The following is a 21,547-nucleotide window of genomic DNA, read 5'->3' as shown; positions in this document are numbered from 1 at the left end:
TACACATGCATATGTAGATGGGCAAAATAGGCAAATAATAAAGATGAGATTTTTCCTGTGTGTCAAGTATTTTGTTTTAGAAGAGGGCCAGGATAAAGAAATAGATTTCTTTTTACAACTGAGGTGTAATTCACATACCATAAAATTCACTCATTTAAAGTATACAGCTCAGTGAGTTTTATCATACTCACAAGATTGTGTAATTATTACCACTATCTAATTCCAGAGCATTCAATTACTTCAAAGAGCCCTATTCTACACCTGAAACTAATCTTACACTGTGTGTTAACTAACTGGAATTTAAATAAAAATGTGAGGAAAAAAAACAGGAAAAGAATCCTGTACCCATTGGTACTTACTCCCTATTCCCTTCTCCCCCTAGTAACCACAGGGGCTACTTTCTGTTCTTTGGACTTGCCTGTTCTGGATGGTTCATATGATTGGAATCACACAATGCGTGGCCTTTTGTTTCTGGCTTCTTTCACTTAGCATAACGTTTTCAAGTTTGCCATATTGAAGCATACTTCAATACTTCATTCCTTTTTTATAGCAGAAAAAGTTTCCATTGTATTTATATACAGAATTTTGTTTATTCATTGGTTGATGGACATTTAGGTTTTTTCCACTTTTGACCGTTATGAATAATATTGCTAGAAAGATTTGTGTGCAATTTTTGGTGTGAACATATGTCTTCACTTCTATTAGGTATATACCCACCAGTAGAATTTCTGGTTCCTAGATTAACTCTCTTGAATTTTTCAGTAGCTCTCAAACTGTTTTCCATAGTGGCTCTACCATGTTACATTCCAACCAACAATGTATGAGGGTTCCAATCTCTCTACACCTTCACCAACTCTTGTTATTATCTGTCTTTTTGATTATAGCAAGGCTAGTGGGTGTGAGGTGGCATTTCATTGTGGTTTGATTTGCACTTCCAAGAAGTAAAGTCTTCTAAACGTTTCAGATTCAAGCATTTTATTTCAAAACTATAGTCTACCTTGCTATACAGGTCTGAACATACCTTCCTTTTGTCCTCTGGGGAGTTTGTTTGGCTATAATTGAATGAATTGAAATAGTGTTTTCTCTTCCCTCTCCCCCCCCCTTCCTTCCTCCCACCTTCTTCTCTCCCCCTTTCCATCCAACCCTTCCTTCCTTTCTTCTGACCAGATGCTGACAAAGCTGCTTTCCTCATGGGCATTAACTCCTCTGAGTTGGTGAAGGGCTTGATCCATCCTAGAATCAAAGTTGGTAATGAATATGTTACTAGAGATCAAACTGTAGAACAGGTAAGGTGACATTTCCAGAGCATTATGACTCTATGATCTTGTAATAATTGTATACATATTGTACTTGTTATTTTTCAGCTTCTGATATTGTCTGCAACAAGAGCTTCTATAAAAAAGCAAGTAAGAGCTACTGTGATGAGTATTCGGGATGTTTTCACTTGTGATGCATACCACAGTAAATGGTCTTGTGTTAAGAATCTTTCCAGATTCTTAATATACTGTTTGACAGTTTTCCTGTAGGTAACAAGTCTCTTGGTAGAAGTAGGCAAGCCCTTTACTTGTGATCAACGTCTTTCTTGTCCAGCTCGAGAAGCTTTCAAAGCCATTAATTTCCAATATGAACAAAACTGGTAAACTGGCACCCCTCACCTATTTGGAATATTGACTCTTTAGAGTAACAGACACATTAGTTGAGAAAGGGTTTTAAAATATAGGCTGAAGTTAGTACTTGAAGGAGGGGTGTTGAGAGCAGAAATGAGAGATGGAAGGTCATGTAGGTTTTGTTGTGCATCCAGGAGAATCTTTTAATGATAGAATAACAAGTACTCTCAGGACTGCTGATCCGGAGGCTTTGTCAGAATGCAGTAAGTGTTCCCAGGGCTGCCGGGTAATGAGACCATCTAAGTATGCTAGTGCATTTTAAAATAAAAATTTACATCTATAACGCCTGTTAGTCAATATGCGATACGATGCTGCAGTAACACATATGCACTGAAATCTCAGTGACAGCAAAATAAACATTTATTTCTGACACCAAGTCCAGTACAGATTGGATGGCCTTCTTCCGCATTGTAGTTAGGCCACCTGGAACACCTGGCCTCCAGAGTTGCCACGCAGGGGGGAAAGATGGTTTGTGGAGAGAGTGCACCCACCTTAACTGCTTGGGGCAGTGATCACACTTTCACTAATCGTCCCTTGGTGAAAATGAGTCAAATTATCCCCTTCGCTACAGGTATGGTAGCTTCCTGGAAAGAGAGAATGGTATGATCACACATAGTATGGATAAAGCACTCGCAGGCATTGATTCCTTCTCTTCTGGCAACAATACTCGGAGGTAAATAGAGGAATACTTAGGTTTTCCCGGTTGGAGAATCTGAGGCTTAGGAAACATAAGTAACACTGCAAAGGACACACAGATCATATCCAGGTGACATTTAGACTGTCTTACTTTACATACATTTTGAATCTGAAAATGAGATAGACAAATGTACAAATTTGTGATAGAAGACAGTTAATCTGATGACAATAAACTCTATCTTTGGTATATTAAAGCATCTGGTGTGACTATGTTATCTAAAACCTTTCCGCAATTTCCTTGCTTAGTTTACTCTATAAATCAATAATTCTACCTCTATCATAATACTATACTGAAACAATTACTCTCCATTTTTGTTCTCCCTCATCACTGGAGCTCCTTGAGGCCATGGACTGCGATGAATTCATTTTAGTACCCTTGGCCTCTAGCACAGTGCTCTCCAAGCAGTAGGTGCTCTATACACATTAAGATAAACTAAATATTGAGCTGAACTTGAACCACGATCAGCAGGACAAGTAGTTGAACTCTTTGTCATAGTGAAGTTAAGGGTGTTTGGCAGTTTCTTGCTTTTTAACACATTTACCACAACATGCATGCATGATGTGCTATGATTATAGAACAGGGACTCGCTCTGTATAAAACTAATGAGCCCAGAGGAGCACTGAAATCAAACCTTCTGCTCTTTAATACCGTGTTCTCAGGAACTGAGTTACCACCAGCCTTCACTATAATAGAACCAGTGAAGCAAGCTAATGTATTATTATCCAACATTAAAAGAAAAAAAAAAAAAAAAAACACTCCTCATCTTCCGTCCTCTCTCTGTTTCTCTTTCTCTTGCTCCTGGAGAGAGAGTAGGGAAAGCACCCTGTAAGGCTTTTCTTTTCTTAGGGATTTTACTGACTTTATAGAGACAATTGCCACTGCTAAGAATAGAGATGTATATGTTCTGTTGATGACAATTGCAAACGATGGCAAAAATTCTTGCAGTGTTAACACTTACAAAATTTGGTTCCAGCTCTGATGCTGACTAACTCTGGGACCTTGGTCAAATATCTTCACCTCTCTGAGCACCCAGAAAAGAGGCTGAATCCCTCTGTGTCTCAGGGGAGGGGTGACTGGCATCTGAATGGGATGGTCCTTCCCATTCAGACACATGGTAGGGGTTTTGCATTCCGGCTTCCAGGTGCTGAATGCCAGTAGCACAGTCATGATGGCAGCTGAAAACTGCCCTCTCAGGTTTCAAATGCGTTCTTTCTTCAGGGGCAGGTACCATCCCAAACTGAGAGCCACCACACATGATTATTCAGAACTAAGGTCCTTCAGATCTAGTATTTTATGATTCCATGAGAGTTCTAACTATACCTCTTAGAAATAAGTTGTTTTAATTTTATATTTTAATTTATTAAACAATTTTTTTAACATTTATTTTTGAGAGAGAGACAGAGAGATAGAGCACGAGTGGGGGTGGGTGGGTAGAGAGGAAAAGACACAGAATCGAAAGCAGGCTCCAGGCTCTGAGCTGTCAGCACAGAGCCCCACACAGGGCTCGAACTCACAGACTGCAAAGTCATGACCTGAGCTGAAGTCGGACACTTAACCGAGTGAGCCACACAGGCACCGCAATTGTTTTAATTTTTAAGAGTTTAATAATGATTTAAAAATCACAATAATCAGTAACTACTGACTATGTGCTGAGTGCTTTGTATGGATATCCCATTCAATTGAACAGCAAGCCTGCAAAATTGATCTTATTTATATTTCCCTTTTTATAGTCAAAGATGGTGAGCCTTACAAAAATTAACTCTTCAAGGTAATATAGCTCGTAAATCCTGGAGTGAAGATGAGGAAGTAGTAAGAGTAGAAAGGAAACAGGAGAGTGGGAACCAACATTTATTGGATAGCAAATGCCAAATGTTGTGTTACATACATTTACATCCTCCGTCTCATTGAGTCTCTCCCAACAACTCTGGCAGATGCATATTTTAATATTAATAAGTTAATGTTAAATTAATAAATTAATAAAAATCATATTTTAATATTTAAAAAGGCAGGGATCAAAGTGGCCACAAATGTGGCTATTTGACTCCATTTCTTTTTGGTAGTTTTTGTTCTATCCTGTGATACTGCACCTCAGTGATCAAAGTCTTCTGCGAGGTTATTTGAAAAAGAGCGAAGGAATGAGTTCATGTAGTCCCTGAAAAGTGGAAGTGTAGGTCCTGCTGTGTAATTCCTCTTTATTGGATAGAAAAGGATGAAAATGATTAATTATTGAGCAGTATCTTGGCTTATTGGTTTCATTGAGCAGACGCCATATCGTCTAATTCCTCCCCTGACTACATCTTCAGGCTTTCTTCCTGTTTCTTCACTACTCTCCACCCCTGGCCAGTTCTCTCCCACTCCCATTTCCAAACATTTAGGGAATTAAAAAGGGGTGAGCAAGTTCGTCATGTTCTTTTTAAAGTTTCAATGCGACTGCTGTAGACAGAGAGTGATTTCCTCAGTGCTCCAGAGGATAAAACCCTTCTTGGTGCTTTATCTGTGCGGGTGTGCTCTTGACGCCGATAATAAAAAACAGTGATGCCATCCGGCTTATGGATCACTGTGGAAATGACTCAAGATAACTGATCAGAGAGTGGGTGGCTCATAACTAAATCACCACCAGACACCAACAGGCTCCTGCTGCGTGCTCTCTCCTGGGCAGCTGAAGGATGGATGGGCTAGGCCTATTTTAAATGTTAAGTGCTCGGAGCCCATTCTGCTTCCAGGCTTGGAGACCGTCCGGCTGAAATTCACTCCTACCTGGGGTCTATCAGAAACCTGTTACTATCGCAGCACTTTTGCGTCATGGAAGTAGGATCTGCATTTACACACCATCAGTCGGCACTGAGGTTGGAGCTCTCCCCAGTAGGTTACGTTAGAGCCTTTGCCACACACCTCCAGGGAGGGGAAATGCAGCCTGAGTTTTCCAGTAGGAGAACCTGAGTCAGATTGATGCGCTAAATCGCCATTCTCCCTACAGGGAGTCAAGAGCAACCCTGGGAACTGATAGAATAAAGAATGTGGAAGCTGAGGCTAGAAAGAACCTTCAAGAACATTATTCAGGGGAAGATACTGTAGTCCAGAGAGAGTAGGTCACTTGCCAAAGGCTACAAAATTTCTTAACAGCAGCAGCAGGTAAGGGCTAGGCATTCCAGACTCCTAACCTACTCTACCAGTGTTTTCCAAACTTTATGGTGCACAGGGGTCAGTGGAGGATTGTGTTAGAGTGCCAGTTCAGATTCATAGGTCTCAGACCAGATGCAGAGTTGCTGAGAGCTGGCATCTTTAACATGCTTCCTGGTGGTGCTGATGCTGCTGCAGGTCTTAGGACCACACTTCAAATAGCAAGGCTTTCAAATGCATTACCACTCTACCCCCTGGGGAGTTGGTCCTTTGCTAATAGAAACATTTCTCTCACAGGAATGCCTGGTAAGGAGGCACTAGGCTGGCTTGCCTCTGTTTCCTCCCCCTTGCTTCCTTCTCCCTTTCTTCTCATTGTATTAAATTTCTCCTCCTGTATCATCTCAGCGGCACGCTAGAACCACAGAAAGTCAATAAATAGATCCCAATTTTGCTAGAAGGTGGCAGATGATAGAAAATGCCCAGGATTAAAATGGACACTGCTGGCAGATGTGGAGTGCTTTCAATGTACTTTCCAGGTGATCTATGCTGTTGGTGCCCTGTCCAAGTCAATATATGAAAGGATGTTTAAGTGGCTGGTGGCACGGATCAACAGGGTGCTGGATGCCAGGCTGTCAAGGCAATTCTTCATTGGCATTCTTGACATCACTGGTTTTGAAATCCTTGATGTAAGTATATCTGGTTAAAATGAAGCCAATGCGTATTTATGAGGAGGTGAGAAAATGTGAATTGAACATCAGAAAATGGAGTCAAAGCATGATGAGTTTCATTCTCTGAAAACTTGAGAGCCACTCTGGTTGGAGAAGAGCTATTTTTAATATTAATAAATAACAATAGTTATAATTAGTAGTATTAAAAATTCAGCCTTAAAGGTAACTAGAAATAAAAGAGCCTTTTACGATTTTAAATTTCGATATCATTGTGTGTCATCTTATTGTCATAATGTTTAGTTTGCAGGTGTGTTTCAAGGAGGTAAGGATTTAATTGAGGATTTGTTACTGGGTCTATTTGCCATCATCTGATTGCGGTTATGATATTCTCTGTACATTTTTCCAAGTGGACCTCAATTTTAGTTTATTTTTTTATTGAGGTATATTAGAGAATTAAAAAAACATATGTTTAAGGCATACAACGTGGTGATGTGGCACACGTGTGCATTGTGAAATAAAGTCAAGTTAATTAACATAGCCATCACCTGGGATAGTTACCATTTGTTCAATTTTTCTTTTATCTCTTCTCACCTAATCACATCTTCGAAGTATAACAGCCTGGAGCAACTTTGCATTAATTTTACCAATGAAAAATTACAACAGCTCTTTAATCAGCACATGTTTGTTCTGGAGCAAGAGGAATACAGGAAAGAAGGCATTGGCTGGGTGTCCTTCGACTTCGGTCTGGATTTACAAGCCTGCATAGATCTCGTTGAGAAGGTAATGCATGCTTTTCTCCTCGTTCATTTTCATTTAAGGAGAATGGTCCCTGTTTGCCGTATCGATCCATATCAGGACTCGGGCTCTGTCAGAGGATGGGAAGAAGGGCAGGAGAGCTCTGCGCAGTTTCTCTTAATGGGCTTTGTGTGCAGCACCCGTGGCAACCTAACTCAACTCTCGTGTCAGTTGCCCTCCTCCATCATCTCCCGCGCAGATTGTCGGGACGCATTTGCTGCTTACGCATGGCCTCCACTGTTAATGCGTGAGCAAACTTGTCGAGATTAAAAATGGTCATGCTCTTGACTGGAAAAACACAGAGCTGAAAATATGAGCACTGTAGGGCCTGGCTGATTAATATAAGGTGAATGAGTAAACCCAAAGCAGCTTAACGAAATTTGGCAAATTAGCATGCAAACAAACAACTGTCATAAATCCTCAAGGCCACTACCTTGCAGGATGTAGTTTGTTCATTTAATTGGACAAGTACCAGTTAGTTTAAGTAATTTATGACAATACTTCATGGCTTATTAGTAAATTAGCTGCAGTGTATGGTTTCTGAATTCAGTGATGTTCCCATACTCTGAAATCTTTCCATGTGCTCTGGGAAAGATTAACTGAGTTTGCCTGGGGAATTAAGTATAAAGTTTTCGGTGGCTTTGTCCGTGGCAGCATGCGTGGCGGCATGTCTTGCTATGACCGTGGATTGCAGTGAGTTCTGGAGCCAGGTCTGGGAAGGCCAAGGCCTACTGCTTTCAGTGTTCTGCACACTTTCTTTAGCTAAGCTGTTGGCATCTGATTCTCACGACCCTGTCAGGAAGGAGATAGGGTGACTGACCTCTCACTGTCTTTGTGGGCCTCAGGTTTTATTGACCAGTGTCCCATCAACCTTATTTATTAGGCTTTAGATGAAACTACATCTTCCTTGAAAATAACCATTATTCCTAACAGGAATGGATGTCACATTGATTTTGTTTATTTTATAACCAGTGAACTTCATCAGGGGAGGACAGGTTGATTAAAAAAATAATAACAATGATAATGACCCGAACTCTGAGCTGATCAAAATAATAATAATAATAATAATAATAATAATAATAATGGCCCACCCATGATGTAGTAAATGTTTGCTGGTGCTATTAAAGCTGTTTTCTGATTTCACTTCTGATGAGAAATGAAACTAAAGAACGGGACCTCCTCAGAGGGACAGATTCAGCTTTTGGCAATTGTCACCTGTAATATCTACTTACTCTGATTATGGCGAGATAACCACTTTCAGGCAGGAATGCGGGACATAGACATTATTCAGATCTGGTTAGGTCTGTGAACATTACTGATTTTTTAGTTGATATGAAGCTCATTGTCTCATTTATTCCGGTCCCAGTTATTCTAAATAACACGCTAGCAACATGGATGTAATTTCCTGTTGCATTTTCTACTGATACAATAAGATGAGAAAAAAAAAAACAAAACCCTGACCAGATGATAGAAGGAAAAGATAAGTCTTTGGCTTCCTATGAATGATTTCAAAGGTATTCAGGTCAGACAAATGAGGAATACGAAAATCTTTCTTGAAATTATTCTGTTTTGAAAAGACCCATTGAGCTGGTTCAGGCTACGTGAAGAAAATTTGTTGTAAATATTAATGTTGTACCAAACTTACTTCTTGAAATAGAATAAATCGTGAGAAGTTTTCAAAATTCAAGAGAACTGAGATAAATCAATATGTACAAAATATCTTATAGCATGCATCTGTGTGTGCATAAAAGGAAGGGGGATTTTCAGACTTAAAAGTTTCAAATTTTTGTGTTTGCCAAAAACTTTGTCAAACTAAAAAGAATGTATTTCAACACCATCTTTAATTGTTAACTTGGTCACCAAGCATACAGTGACCTCCTTCTGTGTGTGTGTGTGTGTGTGTGCAGTGAATAAATATATGCAGTGAACAAATCTGTTATAGGATTAGCTCACATTTCTTTCATTACCTGAAATATTCTAGTGTGTTTAGAACTAAAACATCAATAATTTACATATTAAAGTATTAATATATATGACTACATATTATTTATGGTTTTGCATAGGTATTGGTAAACAGATTCTTTCTATTATTTTTAAGACAAATACATCCAAAAGTATACATTTAAAATCTTCTTGCCCCTAGATTGTAGTCACCTTGAGAGACTACACCCATTTTCCAATAATTCAGCCCTTTTGCAAAAAGTTCCTCATAGGATTGGGATTTGAATAAGGTTTTAGAATATTACCAGCTGTGAGAGAAAATTAGCTGCAGTACTGATCATTGTACCTGTTTGTAAGTCCAAGCTGTATTACCTAGCTTGGTCATGTTTGTTTTTGTTTTTCTTGTTTTTTTTCTTTTTTTAATCTTATTTGTTTCACTGGGCCTGAATAAATTTTTGTTGTTTCTCTACAGTGATTACAGTGATACAGTTCCTAAAATATTTTAAATCCTGGTTGCATCTTGGCAATATGTGTTGTTGCCTCCCAAGTGGGATTCTTTGGGTATGCTAAGTCTGATTTTATTATTATAGAACGAATCACATTAATATCTAGCTATCTCTTGTACACCCATGAGTATTTCCTTGAAACACGTAATTCTAAGCTCTCTGTTACAACTCTTTCTGCCTGGCTACTGCCCACAGCAAAACAGTCCAGATCCCAGAGCTCAAATCTGGATGTTTTAGTGTTCACCTGTCAGTCAATTATGTAACAGAAATTTGCTGGGGACCTACATTTAGTCACCTTGGAACCTACTATACTAAGGGTTGTGAGAAATGCAAACCAGAGGCATCATCCTGTCACTGAAGGAACTTAGGGTATCATCATTGGAAAGGCATCTTCCTAAGACTAAAACTTTTACTTCTTTGTTTTAATTAAACAAGTACATTTATTTAAGAACTACTTGTTTTGATCACTTCCTTGTTACCTTGCTGGTGAGGGAGGGATTCCTGCCCTGGGTTATAGAGATGGCTGAACATAGGACACCTGACCCTGGACAGGTGAGTTTGACAATAGCTTACTGGTCACATACACTCAGCCTGAAGAGGGAGGACACTGCATGCCAGGCAGGGTTACACAGTGGTTGCACTATTGACAGAGTGAATAAGAGGGACTGTGGGAGGCAGGCTTTATAGTAATAATAGGGTGCGGTGACTATCATTTCTCAAGGGAGGATGCGATTGGCTTGTTTGAATAATTCCAAGGGCTGGCAGGGATCTGAAACCCACCAGTCAAGGATAAGTAGGCACTGTGTCTAGTCCCATGATTAGGACAGTAGTTTGGCTAGCGGACCTCACTCACAGAGCAAAATGGAGAGGGGAACTTGCGATTAGGTCATCTGAGGCCCTCCCAGGCACACATATCAGGGCACACATAATGTTGGTCCTTAATTTCAGGCCCAATACCACACTACTGTAGAGAAGACTTTGAAGTAAGTGCTGTGGAAAACTTAAGCACTTGTTATAAGTAGCACTTGCCCTTAGGAAGTGTGCAGTCAAGCAGGAGATTTGTAAGTCTGATCAGTGTGAAAATATGTCTCAGTATAAATGCAGGAAAGGCACAAAGGCCCACAGAACTCCGAAGCACAGGAGTCCCCTCTGCCTGTGGGAATCTTGGAAGGCCAGGTAGGAAAGGGTATAAAATCTCAGCTGAATCTTAAGAAATGATTGTGATTTGGGGCACCTGGGTGGCTCAGTCTGTTGAGCATGACTTCGGCTCAGGTCATGATCTCACGGTTCGCGGGTTCGAGCCCCACATTGGGCTTTGTGCTGACAGCTCAGAGCCTGGAGCCTGCTTCAGATTCTGTGTCTCCCTTTCTCTCTGCTCCTCCCCTGCTCATACTCTGTCTCTCTCCCTCTCTCAAAAATAAATAAACATTAAAAAAATCTTTTTAATAAAAAAAAAGAAATGATTATGATTTTAGCAGGTGAAGAGAGGAGGACAGTGAGCAGGTAAGGGACTAGCAAGACCAAAGGTAGAGAGGTAACTAAACAAAGGCCACATTCTGAAATTTTCAGTAGTCTAGTAGAGCACAGAACACACAGAAGGAAGTAGCTGGAAGAAAAAAAAGGAGGGTCAGCTTGTGAAGAGACTTGAAGTAATTTATACCTTATTTTTTGGCAGTGGGGAGCCAGAGAGGGCTTCTGCGCTGGGAACAGAGCAGTCAGAGCTGCTCACGCTTTGTTCTGTGGGTTTGTGTTTGATGTCTGGAATCGGAAGAAAGGCTAAGGTTAAGGCAGTTGGGGACAGCAGCACAGGTGAGAAGTAAAAAGGTCCTGAATCAGGACAACAGAAATGCAAATAGCAAGTAAGTGACAGACATAAAAGGAAGGAAGACCGGATTGACAATATTTGAAGAGGGAGAGGTGAGAACACTAATGTTCGGAGTCAGGGCAACTGACTCAAACCATTTAGTGTGCAATATAGGACATGTGATGCCACAGGGCAGCACATAATTACTTTTTTCCCTGACCTATTTGGAAATTAATTTACCGCAGGGCCTCATATTTATTAGAAGTTTTACACCTCCTGAGCACTGGAAAAATGGAGAAGACCCTGACGAAACAGTGTTTTTCCCCCTCAGTGGTTAGGCTGTTATATTTTGAGCTATGACATGTACTTGCTTAACATAAAGCTTCCATTCATCCGAAAATGGAAGTTGGCTTTATTAGATTCCCGGCAGAATGGCAGTCCTCATGGACAGAAGGTGACTGTTTGAGATGGGGACTGTCCCTCCTTGTGAGGCATTGCCACAACCCTGCTGTTAACAGACACCATTGCAGGAGATGCTTAAATTTCTAAATGATTCAGTCCAGTTTTCACTGAGGGTTGACCACATGCATGGTAGGAAAATCTGTGTGCAAGATAGAATCCATGCCTCCAAGAGCTCACACCAGTGAAGCGACTATTTAGTTTATCAGATTCTCCCTCCCCCTCCTCCTCCACCTCCTCCATGTTAAGTACTTTGCCAAGAACCCACAAGGTCAGTGGTGCCAGGAGCAAAATGGGTGTCAGTTTAGACTAGTTTGCTGTCACTTAGAACACTTCACATAATTACTCACTGCATCATTCCCCACCTAGATGTTTGGGAGGAACGAAGATGTCCCAGAACTCTTCAGTACAAGAACTAGTAGTGAAATTGTTAATTACGTTTCCTGTAAAGTGCAGGTTTCAAGTCTATGAAAACACACACAAGATGTAGAAAACCATAGTCTGTATATTACAACGGTAGACTCGGGTGGATCAAAAATACGATCTTTAAATATCTGATGATCCACTACCTAGAAGTATGTGTATGGCTCAGGGAGAGCAATTTAGAACAAATTCTAAACTACAAACAAATTTCCTTTTAATATGTCACCCATCCAGAGCCTTGTCTCGGAGTTGGTGTGTTCTCTCTCCATGAAAGCATTTAAGCGTAAGCTAACCAGCTGTTTAGAAAGAAATTATGAAGGGAATTCAAGGAACTTTTAGGTGGGTTAGACCAGACTTTTAATGTCTTTCCCAAACCTGAGAGTCTATGCTTCTTAGGTACAAAGTATCGGTAGGAAATCATGCAATCTATGCCTGTTGGGCCCAGGGGTCATGCTCTGTCTCAGCATTCTTATGACATCTTCTGCATACCTTTGTTTTGTCTGCTTTCTTGTACTCACATGCATATATTTTGTCTTCTTGGTGAGATGCTCTGGAGCCACAACCCACGTATAACCCAAAACGTCTGGTACAGTGATTTATTCATAGAAGGCACTGCAAAAATATTTGTGGAGTAGACTAACGAATATACAAATACACTAATAGATATGCAAATATGAGAATCCTTGATTTTCCTTCCACAACCTGCTTTTCTCTATATGTATGTACCTTATTTTGGTTCATGGCAGCATCCATTGCCCATTTTCTCAAGCCAAAAACCTGGTCATCTTTCTCTTTCTATCAAACCCCACGTTCTATCCACCAGCAGCAGACCTTGCTCTACTTTTGAGCTATGTCATATTTCAATGACTTCTGACCACCTCTAACACTATCGCTAATCTGGACAGGGGTCAGTAAACTGTGGCCTTGTGGGCCAAATCTAGCCTGTGGCCTGTTTTTGTAAATAAATTTTAATAAAACATCGTCACACCCATTTTATTTACATGTTGCCACTTGCCGCTTTCAGGGCTAAAATTGCTGAGTGGACGGGAGAAGTGTAATGGGGACCACGTGGCCCACAAAGTCTAACATACTTAATACCTGGCCTTTTAAAGAAAAAGTTTGCTGACAGGGGTCATCAGGTTTTCTACCACATACTCTTTTTTTGTTGTTTTTGTTTTTGCAACCCTTTAAAAATGTAGGAACTCTTATTAGCTCACTGGGTCTCCAATACAGGCCATGAGCAGGATTTGAGCAACAGGCTCTACTTTGCCAATGCTGTTCTAAACAAATGATCTTTTTAAAGCAAACATCAAATCACATGACTCTCTGTTAAAAATCTACAAAGACCTCCCATTACACTTAAAATCCAAATGTCTTAGTATGGCCTGGACAGCCCTTGGGATCCAATACTGCTTACCTCTCTGGCTTTATCTCATATCATATGCTTCATCTCACTTCCTTAGTTCTGTCCACTCTTGCCTCTGGCAGGACCTCAAACTTGCCAAGTGTGCTCCTGCCTCAGGGCCTTTGCACTCATCATTTGTCTGCCAAGAATACTTATACACAGATCTTAGGATTTGCTTTTCTCATTTAGGTCAGAGGGTTTTACTTGACTATCCCACTAAAATAGCTCCCAGTCAGTCCCCTAGTCATTGTTGATTTCTTTACTTTGCATGATTTCTTCAGAACACTAATGGGAAACTAAATTATTTATTCTTTGTTTACTTGACTAGTATCTTTCTACTCCATTAGAATATAATCACTCTGAGGACAGGCACTTTGTGTATGTGGCTAATGGCTACATTGCCAGCTCCTACTGGTACCCAGCACTTGGTAGGTATTTAATAAATATTTGTTGAATGGATGATTGACTAGTTATGTATAGTGAATATTCTTTCCCTTTGTCAAGTGATTAGGTTCCTGGAATAAGAATTTACATGAGTTCCCACCCCCTTTGAAGATACTGTTTCCTGGTGTTTTCTACATCTGCTGTTCATATGTATCTCCAACAGCCAATGGGCATCTTTTCCATCCTTGAAGAGGAATGTATGTTTCCTCAGGCTACAGATGTGACTTTCAAGACCAAACTTTTTGACAACCATTTTGGGAAGTCGGTTCATTTTCAGAAGCCCAAGCCTGATAATAAGAGATATGAAGCTCACTTTGAACTTGTCCATTATGCAGGAGTGGTAAGTTACTTCTAGACCCTCAGCCCTGAATTTTCCTGACTCAGGCTCAAATGCATTCAGTCAAAATCCCTAGATAATATATAAGTAAAATTTAGATTAAATGAAGAGATGAACAACAGCAACAAAAAAATCTCCGTTCCAGAAAAAAAGTTGGTGTAGCCTTTTAGCATTTAGGAAATGAAATCCCCATACTATAATAGTATTCCATGTGCACAAAGGTTAGAAATCTCAAAATAGACCCTGTCATCCCAGCTCAAAGTAAGACAGCTTCAGAAAGTCATGGAGATCATCAAAGTCATGGGTTTTTTCATATTTGTCCTTCCTTTTAACTTAACATTGTGTGAATGAGTGATTTCAACTGATCTTTTTATTGAAGTTTTTTAATTTTTTTATTCTCTCATAGAGACATATTCACTGTAAAGTAATGGCCTCCAAACTATGGCCAACAAAGGTTTCCAATGACTCTCGCTGCCTCTCCTCATTTCCCTACTGGTGTGTGTTGCCCCTTTTTTTCTGCTTTTCTGCTTATGGTCAGTGATTCCGGATGGAACAGAAAGATAATTGATGAAGGATAAAATAATACTTCAGCCTGAAAGTGACCTGCCAAGTGTACATAAATGTGCTTGTAATTGTCTTCTTTCAAATCCTTGAATATTAATTATAATGATATTTACAGTAAAATATCATTATAATTGCTAATTTTTTTGAATGTTCAGTGTGTGTCAGAGACAATTGGATTTTTTTCATCTATTCTTGCCTAGGAAGGAGAGCTGATGTGAATTGTTTCTACTGGAAATAAAATTTAATTCTTTCTCCCTCTCCTTTCTAGCTGTCTCTCTCCCTTCCCTCCCCTTCTCTTCCTTTCTTTCTACAATGTAAATGGTAAAGCCTAAGAATCTCTTCGGGTTGCACAATGGAACTCCTGGAGTATTATTCAGTACTGTTACCTCAAACTAATTTAAAGTTAAAGGACCCATACAATTTATGATTTTTTTTAAAGGAATGCACAGGTTGCTATGTTAATTTATGCACTCTCTTCTTTTGTTACCTGAACTGCATGCCTTTCCAAAGGTGCCTTATAACATTAGTGGCTGGCTTGAAAAGAACAAAGACCTTCTTAATGAAACAGTGGTGGCTGTATTTCAGAAGTCATCAAATAGACTGCTGGCAAACCTTTTTGAAAATCACATGAGTACTGACAGTGGTGAGTTGAACAATCTTCCCTAATTTTTTAGCTTTAGAATGGAACCCATGGCTGCCTCAGCACTTATAAAAATCCTTGCTTCTTTCCTGTGATATCTGTGTCTGCTCCCTGTGGTCTGAGTCATCCCCTCTTATTAGCCTTTCTGTCCTCAGGCTGGTGGTTCTTCAGGGAAATGGTGCTTTAAGATGGATGTATTTCAAGGAAGCTGCTCTACTCTGCTTTTATCTTCTACTCAACCCAGCTGCAAAGAGGGAGCAGCAAACCATATTTTGATAAATGATTTTGGGGGAAATAACAAGCCTCTTTAATCTATATTCCCCAAATATCTTGGATTTCTCCTTCACAGTGCTTTTATATTATAGTAATTTGGGATTATTATAAGCTTCATGAGGGCAGGGATTAGGTCTGATTTATTTAATTGTAGCCTCAAGCGTGTAGCAAATGCCTGTTTAGCAGACACTCCATAAATATTTATTGGCCAACAAATAACTAATCTTGTTTAGTACTTTGTAATTTACAAAGCACTTTTATATATATTATCTTACTCAGTCCATGCCATGACACTTTCAGATACAGATAGAGGAAAATGTCTTCTTACCTTATAGAAACAAGTACAGAAGAGTCAAGGAGAATCCCCAATTTCACAAATCTACTGTTAAAAGATAAACTAAAGCATGTTAAAGTTTTTGAGCATTTATTTGAACACAAATTAATTCAAATGGGGTTGTGTCAAACCCTCAGTGTTTAAGACTTTTCCACCAGCAGGAGCTCAGGGAGATACTTTATGGAGAAAACATAGAAGCAAAGTAAGGAAGTTATTGACTGGTTGTAGTTTAAAGCCTAGTTGACTGTGATTGGTTGTCCTTAGCAGTTTGATTTTAGGGCATGTACAAGCTTAGATTATGTCTTGCTAATATAGGCCACTACAGAGTCTGAGCCACATCAGTGTAATGGCCCCTTGTTTAGTTAACTTAACACTAGTAAATTCAAAGCCAAGGTAGGAAGCAGAACTTCTGCTTCCTGGCCTGGTGCCTATACCACTCTCACTGTCTTCCAGAAACAAAACAGAGAGATGTACAGGCTACATGTATTTAGGACCTAATTCAGACTTTTGCACAATGATACAAAGGATTTGAAGATACTGAGCCCACATTGCTAACATCAGCCACACAACTGGATTAATGCTAGCTACAGAGGGAAACTCTCCATGATTCATAGCAAAAGTCACAGATTGGAAGGCCCCGAGCAGAGCCTTGCCTTCACATGGTTTGTTTGGTCCACATGGGTTAAAAAAAAAAAATCAGAAGTTGCCATGTACACAGTTGGGTTTCCTTTTGTCTTCAAAAAGTGGAAAACATGGGAAAAGAGAAAAACTGGCCAGCCTAGATTCAGATACCCTTGTGGCAATGGGTGAGGTGTATCAGCTCTTCTTTAAGGGATGTGTGCTCTCATTCCCTAACCTTCTCACTGCCCTGCTGTCTCACACTCAGCTTCAAGTTAATTCCTGGCCCCATCAGGCTGATTTGGGACTCCTGATTGACACAGTCAAGAAATGGAGAGAGAATTTGGCACTTCCTGGCTTCATCAGCACATGATGACATAATTCAGGAGCGAGCCTGAAATCCTGTTGGCCTGCCTTGAGAAGAGGTTGAGAAATGAAAGCTATTGTATTTGGACCCTGATAATCTTCAGGCAGCACATTTGCCTGATTCTAATGGTTTCTAAAGTGCCCCTGAGCAGTCAGTTAGTGACTCCTAAGCTTACAGCTCCCAAATGGGTCATTCTCTGAACATAAGAGATCAGGCAGCGGTTCAGGCAGAGAATCAGAGAGGAAATCATCTTCTAACTCTTCAGAGCATGTGCTGTGTCCTTTGGAAGTAGAAAAGAAGAACTATCTAGAATGTCTTTTTTGGGGTGATTTTTCAAGAACCTCCTGAAAATACTTGCCTGCATGTTTCTTATTCATCCAAACGTTAAATTACCCATAATAACCATCCTTTCTTCTGGGGACTCCAAGTACTTTAAACCAAAGTTATAATTAAAAAAAAATATATTAATAATGGAAGGTAGTAGTATTCTCTTTTCATAGATGGAGAAACTAGTGTACAAAGAAGTCAAGTGATTCATTTGGAGGGCCTGGGACATGTCAGTAGGACATTAGTGATTAGGTTTTAGGACATCTGCTCCAGCACAGGTACTACTCAGGCACAGGGAAGATTTTGTTTTTCATGTTGGCAGCTGGCCCATTTTTTCCAGATTGCCTAGGGATTTTGTGCTTGTTGTTGCTGTACATCTTTGTGAGTTAGCACTACACAAATGTTTGTAAAACAATTTGGCTTAGCATAGATTCTTTTGCTACAAGAAAATGGAAATAGATGGTTTTTTATAAATTATAAAAGTGATGCATGGTGTTGCCAAAAACACAGACTATATGGAAAAATAAAAAGAGAAATGTAAAAGTTATCTATAATTTCATCTAGAGTGGTAGCAATTGCTAACATTTTGGCCTACACTCCTCCCAATATTTTTTATGTATATAGTCACTAATAATACAACTACACTGAAAACCATGTATAGATACCGAGGATCATAACACGCAAACTGTAACCTACTTTTTCTCTTAAAATAACTCCTAGAAATCCTTCTATGCCAGTAATATGGATCCACATCATCATTTTAAAAGGTCACAGTGTTTCATTGTATACGCACACACACACTCTCTCATAATTTAATCAGTCAATCCATTGATAGACATTTGTTGATAATTTAATTTTCTGCTTTGTTTTTTTGCTGTAACTAAACAATGCTGCAGCAAGTTTCTTCACACAGTTGCCTATTTCCTTAAGGAAGAGCACTAGAAATAGACATTTGTGTTGAGACAAATATTTCTAAAGCTTTTGATAGATGTTGCCATATTGCTTCTAGAACTTGACGAATTTATACTTTCATCAACAGGGTATGGTAATGTGACAAGAAAAGAGCTTTTTAAATGCTTTCTTCTTCTTTTTTTAGCTCTACAGTTTGGGGAGAAGAAACGCAAGAAAGGAGTTTCATTCCAAATGGTTGCATCTCTGCATAAAGTAATTTTTAATTACATCTATTCATATATTAACTACTTCACAACCCGCATATATTATTATTTATTTGAAATTTCACATCTTCAAATGAGGGCAAAGCATTTGAAGTTAGCCGAGTTGGAAAAGTTGAAGTCTATCTTGATATAAATGGTTTTTCCATGGACACTGTTGGTGCCCCACCTAGGTCCCCTTTATCAGCCCTGCACCCATCTTCCAGCTGATAAGAATGTCAGCTCATAACAACTTACAGGTGCCAGGATTGCCACTGTCAAATGAGAAGCTAACCTATGTCCTTACTCACCCCTGTAGACTCTGGCCCCTTTCTTGCCTCAAGGTAGGGACTGAGTGTGGTACAATTGGTGCATTTACGCTCAGAGCTCATTCAGGGATCACTTTCGACTTTGAATCCATATCATTGCTTTTTTCTTCCCCTATCCTACCCTAGTTCTCAAATAAACCCTTCAAACCAGAATCCCCAACTCAGATTCTACTTCCAGAGAATCTGACCTAAGAAGAATTTGCATACTGAAAACTTGAAAAACAGTTTATGTGTTCAAGTCATTTTATTGCCCAGTCATAAATTATTGCTATCAAATTCAAAACAGGTAGATCTGATTCACAACAGAACTGTATCTGTCAGATAAATATTGGCTTGTCATAGGAAAGAAATAATGTATGGTTTGGTAAGCAGGGAAAATGTTGAATTCATTATTTTATTGTTGATATGCATCTTGGCTTTACGATTAAGTTGATGGACTTGGAGACAATTGTGAGGTAGATTGGTGTTTTTAGTGATTTGCAAAGTGATTTTGTGTTTGTTATGGTCTCTATTTAAGGAAAACCTAAATAAATTGATGACTAAGCTGAAATCAACAGTGCCTCATTTTGTGAGATGCATAAATCCCAATGTGAACAAAAGGCCAGGTAAGAACTAGACTTCTTTGTAATCCGTACTGGGGAATACATTTGATTCAAGCTATGTTGAATGTCTTTTTTAAAAAAATTACTGGTCCCTTTTATATAAGAGTAGATTTCTGATAGAAAAATGAAAGTAAGTTAAAAGCGAGGTCTTCAGAACTTCCTTAAGATTGCTTTTGAATTGAGATTCAAGTGGACATACAGAAGGATTTCATGAATCCGACCCAACTGGGTAACATTAGAATGCTTGATATTAGCATTGAAATTCCTCCTTGAATTTCACACTAAAACCTGGATGAGCTTCTATGCCATTGCCTATGAGGGCAAAGTATAATAAAAGGAATTAGATAATCACTGGAGGAATTAAGGTAGATATTTAGGCATAAAGGAGATTATTTGATCTGAATTATCTAAAATGACCATAAAGACAGTTCCTAAATCCATTTCTAATTGTTAAGAACTCCCTCCAGTCTTCCTCGCCAATACTAATATCTTCGTTCTCCCTACAGCACCCATCTCTTTAGCTATGTCTTCTGAGGCATGGGCAGTTTTTTTTTTTTAATGTTTCTTCCCCCACCCCAGTTTTATTGAGATATAATTGACATATAGCACTACAGTATAAATTTAAGGTGTACAGCACAATGATTTGGCTTACATATATTGTGAAATGTTTACCAAGTTTAGTTAACATTCATCACCTCATATAGATATTTTTTTCCTTGTGATAAAAATTCTTAAAATTGATTCTGTTAACTTTACTCTTTTGATGCTTAACTTTTCAAATATACCGTATAGCAGTGTTAATTGTATTCATCATGTTGTATGTTATATCCCTAGTACTTATTTATCTTATGACTGGAAGTTAGTGCCTTAGGACCACCTTCGTCCAATTTCCCCTTCCTCACCCACCCCCTGTTTCTGGCAACCACAAATCTAATCTCTTTTCCTATGAGTTTGGGTTTGTTTGCTTTTAGATTTCACATATAAGTGAGATCACACAGTATTTATATTTCTTTGCCTGACTTATTTCACTTAGTATAATGCCTTCAGTGTCCTTCCATGTTGTTGCATATGGCAGGACTTTCTCCTTTTTTATGGCTGAATAATATTCCATTGTGTATACATGTATATATGTATGTATGCGCAAGCACACACACACACACACACACACACACACACACACACACACACCCCTCACCTTCTTTATCCATTCTTCCATCTCTGAACACTTAGGTTGTTTCCGTATCTTGGTTATTGTAGTGGATGCTTTTTGATGAAAGGACAGCAGTAGGTGGGTGGTGGTAAATTATTTGTTTGTGTATTTAATTGCCCAAACAAAGTTTTTACCATTATTAACTACATGGATTGCTTTCCTCACATAATGGGTTTGAAGATTCTCAGACTTCTTTTTGGAATTACAGGCTCCTATATAACTTGGTCAGAGGCTGTCAGCTCAAAGTTATATGTGTGATACACACTTAAGTCTTCAGAGCACTAATCACCTTTGGAATATGTAGCCAGCCAGATGCTGCTGATTCTAATTTCTGAGGTTCTGTAGTATCTTGCATTTTTATTAACCTCCTGTAATTAAGACCCTAATCTTGACAGCCTGTGACCTATTTTGGGAAAGTGTGATACTAAACAATGATACTGCAGTTTGGGTTTTTGCAACACAAACACTTCATGTTCATTGACTCTGTATGTTTTTGTCTCATTGTTTCTTATCAGCTGGGTTTCTGAATGCATCTAGGGACACTGCTTCCATTTGGCAAGAAATCTAATTAGCTGCCTCTATTTTGGAGCAATTCTGTTACCTATTAGAGTTGTCTCCCATAGAGTCAGCTCTGATTTTAGCAGTTATCTTCTTTTTTTTTTTTAAGTTATAAGACAAAGTCATAAGAAAAGCTTTGTGATCTAATCAAGACAGTTTTTCATATGTGCTTAAAGAGAATAGCATGATTGACCTTTTGGGGTCATAGAGGTCCACTTGTTCCCCTTCTTACAGATCATCTGTTTCTATCTATGAAAGGAATTAGAGTACAGGAAGATGAATATATGGCTTAGAGTTTATTTCTGTGA

At 39.1% G+C, this 21,547-nt stretch overlaps 1 protein-coding gene across 1 annotated transcript in view; it reads left to right on the top strand.

Annotated features, from left to right (window-relative positions):
- MYH15 (myosin heavy chain 15) overlaps positions 1 to 21,547 on the top strand; it is a 144,487-nt gene that overhangs the window by 36,492 nt on the left and 86,448 nt on the right. Inside the window, exons 12-18 of the mRNA XM_060640105.3 lie at positions 1,168 to 1,286; positions 6,021 to 6,170; positions 6,762 to 6,932; positions 14,093 to 14,269; positions 15,341 to 15,473; positions 18,486 to 18,553; positions 19,387 to 19,474. Coding sequence (XP_060496088.3) covers positions 1,168 to 1,286; positions 6,021 to 6,170; positions 6,762 to 6,932; positions 14,093 to 14,269; positions 15,341 to 15,473; positions 18,486 to 18,553; positions 19,387 to 19,474 — 906 coding nt within the window. The remainder of the gene's footprint in view (positions 1 to 1,167; positions 1,287 to 6,020; positions 6,171 to 6,761; positions 6,933 to 14,092; positions 14,270 to 15,340; positions 15,474 to 18,485; positions 18,554 to 19,386; positions 19,475 to 21,547) is intronic.

Source organism: Panthera onca, chromosome C2 (assembly GCF_046562875.1).
Source record: "Panthera onca isolate mPanOnc1 chromosome C2, mPanOnc1 haplotype 2, whole genome shotgun sequence".
In the NCBI taxonomy this organism is placed as follows: domain Eukaryota; kingdom Metazoa; phylum Chordata; class Mammalia; order Carnivora; family Felidae; genus Panthera; species Panthera onca.
The sequence above is the reverse complement of the archived record's forward strand: the minus strand, read 5'-3'. Positions and strand labels throughout refer to the sequence as shown.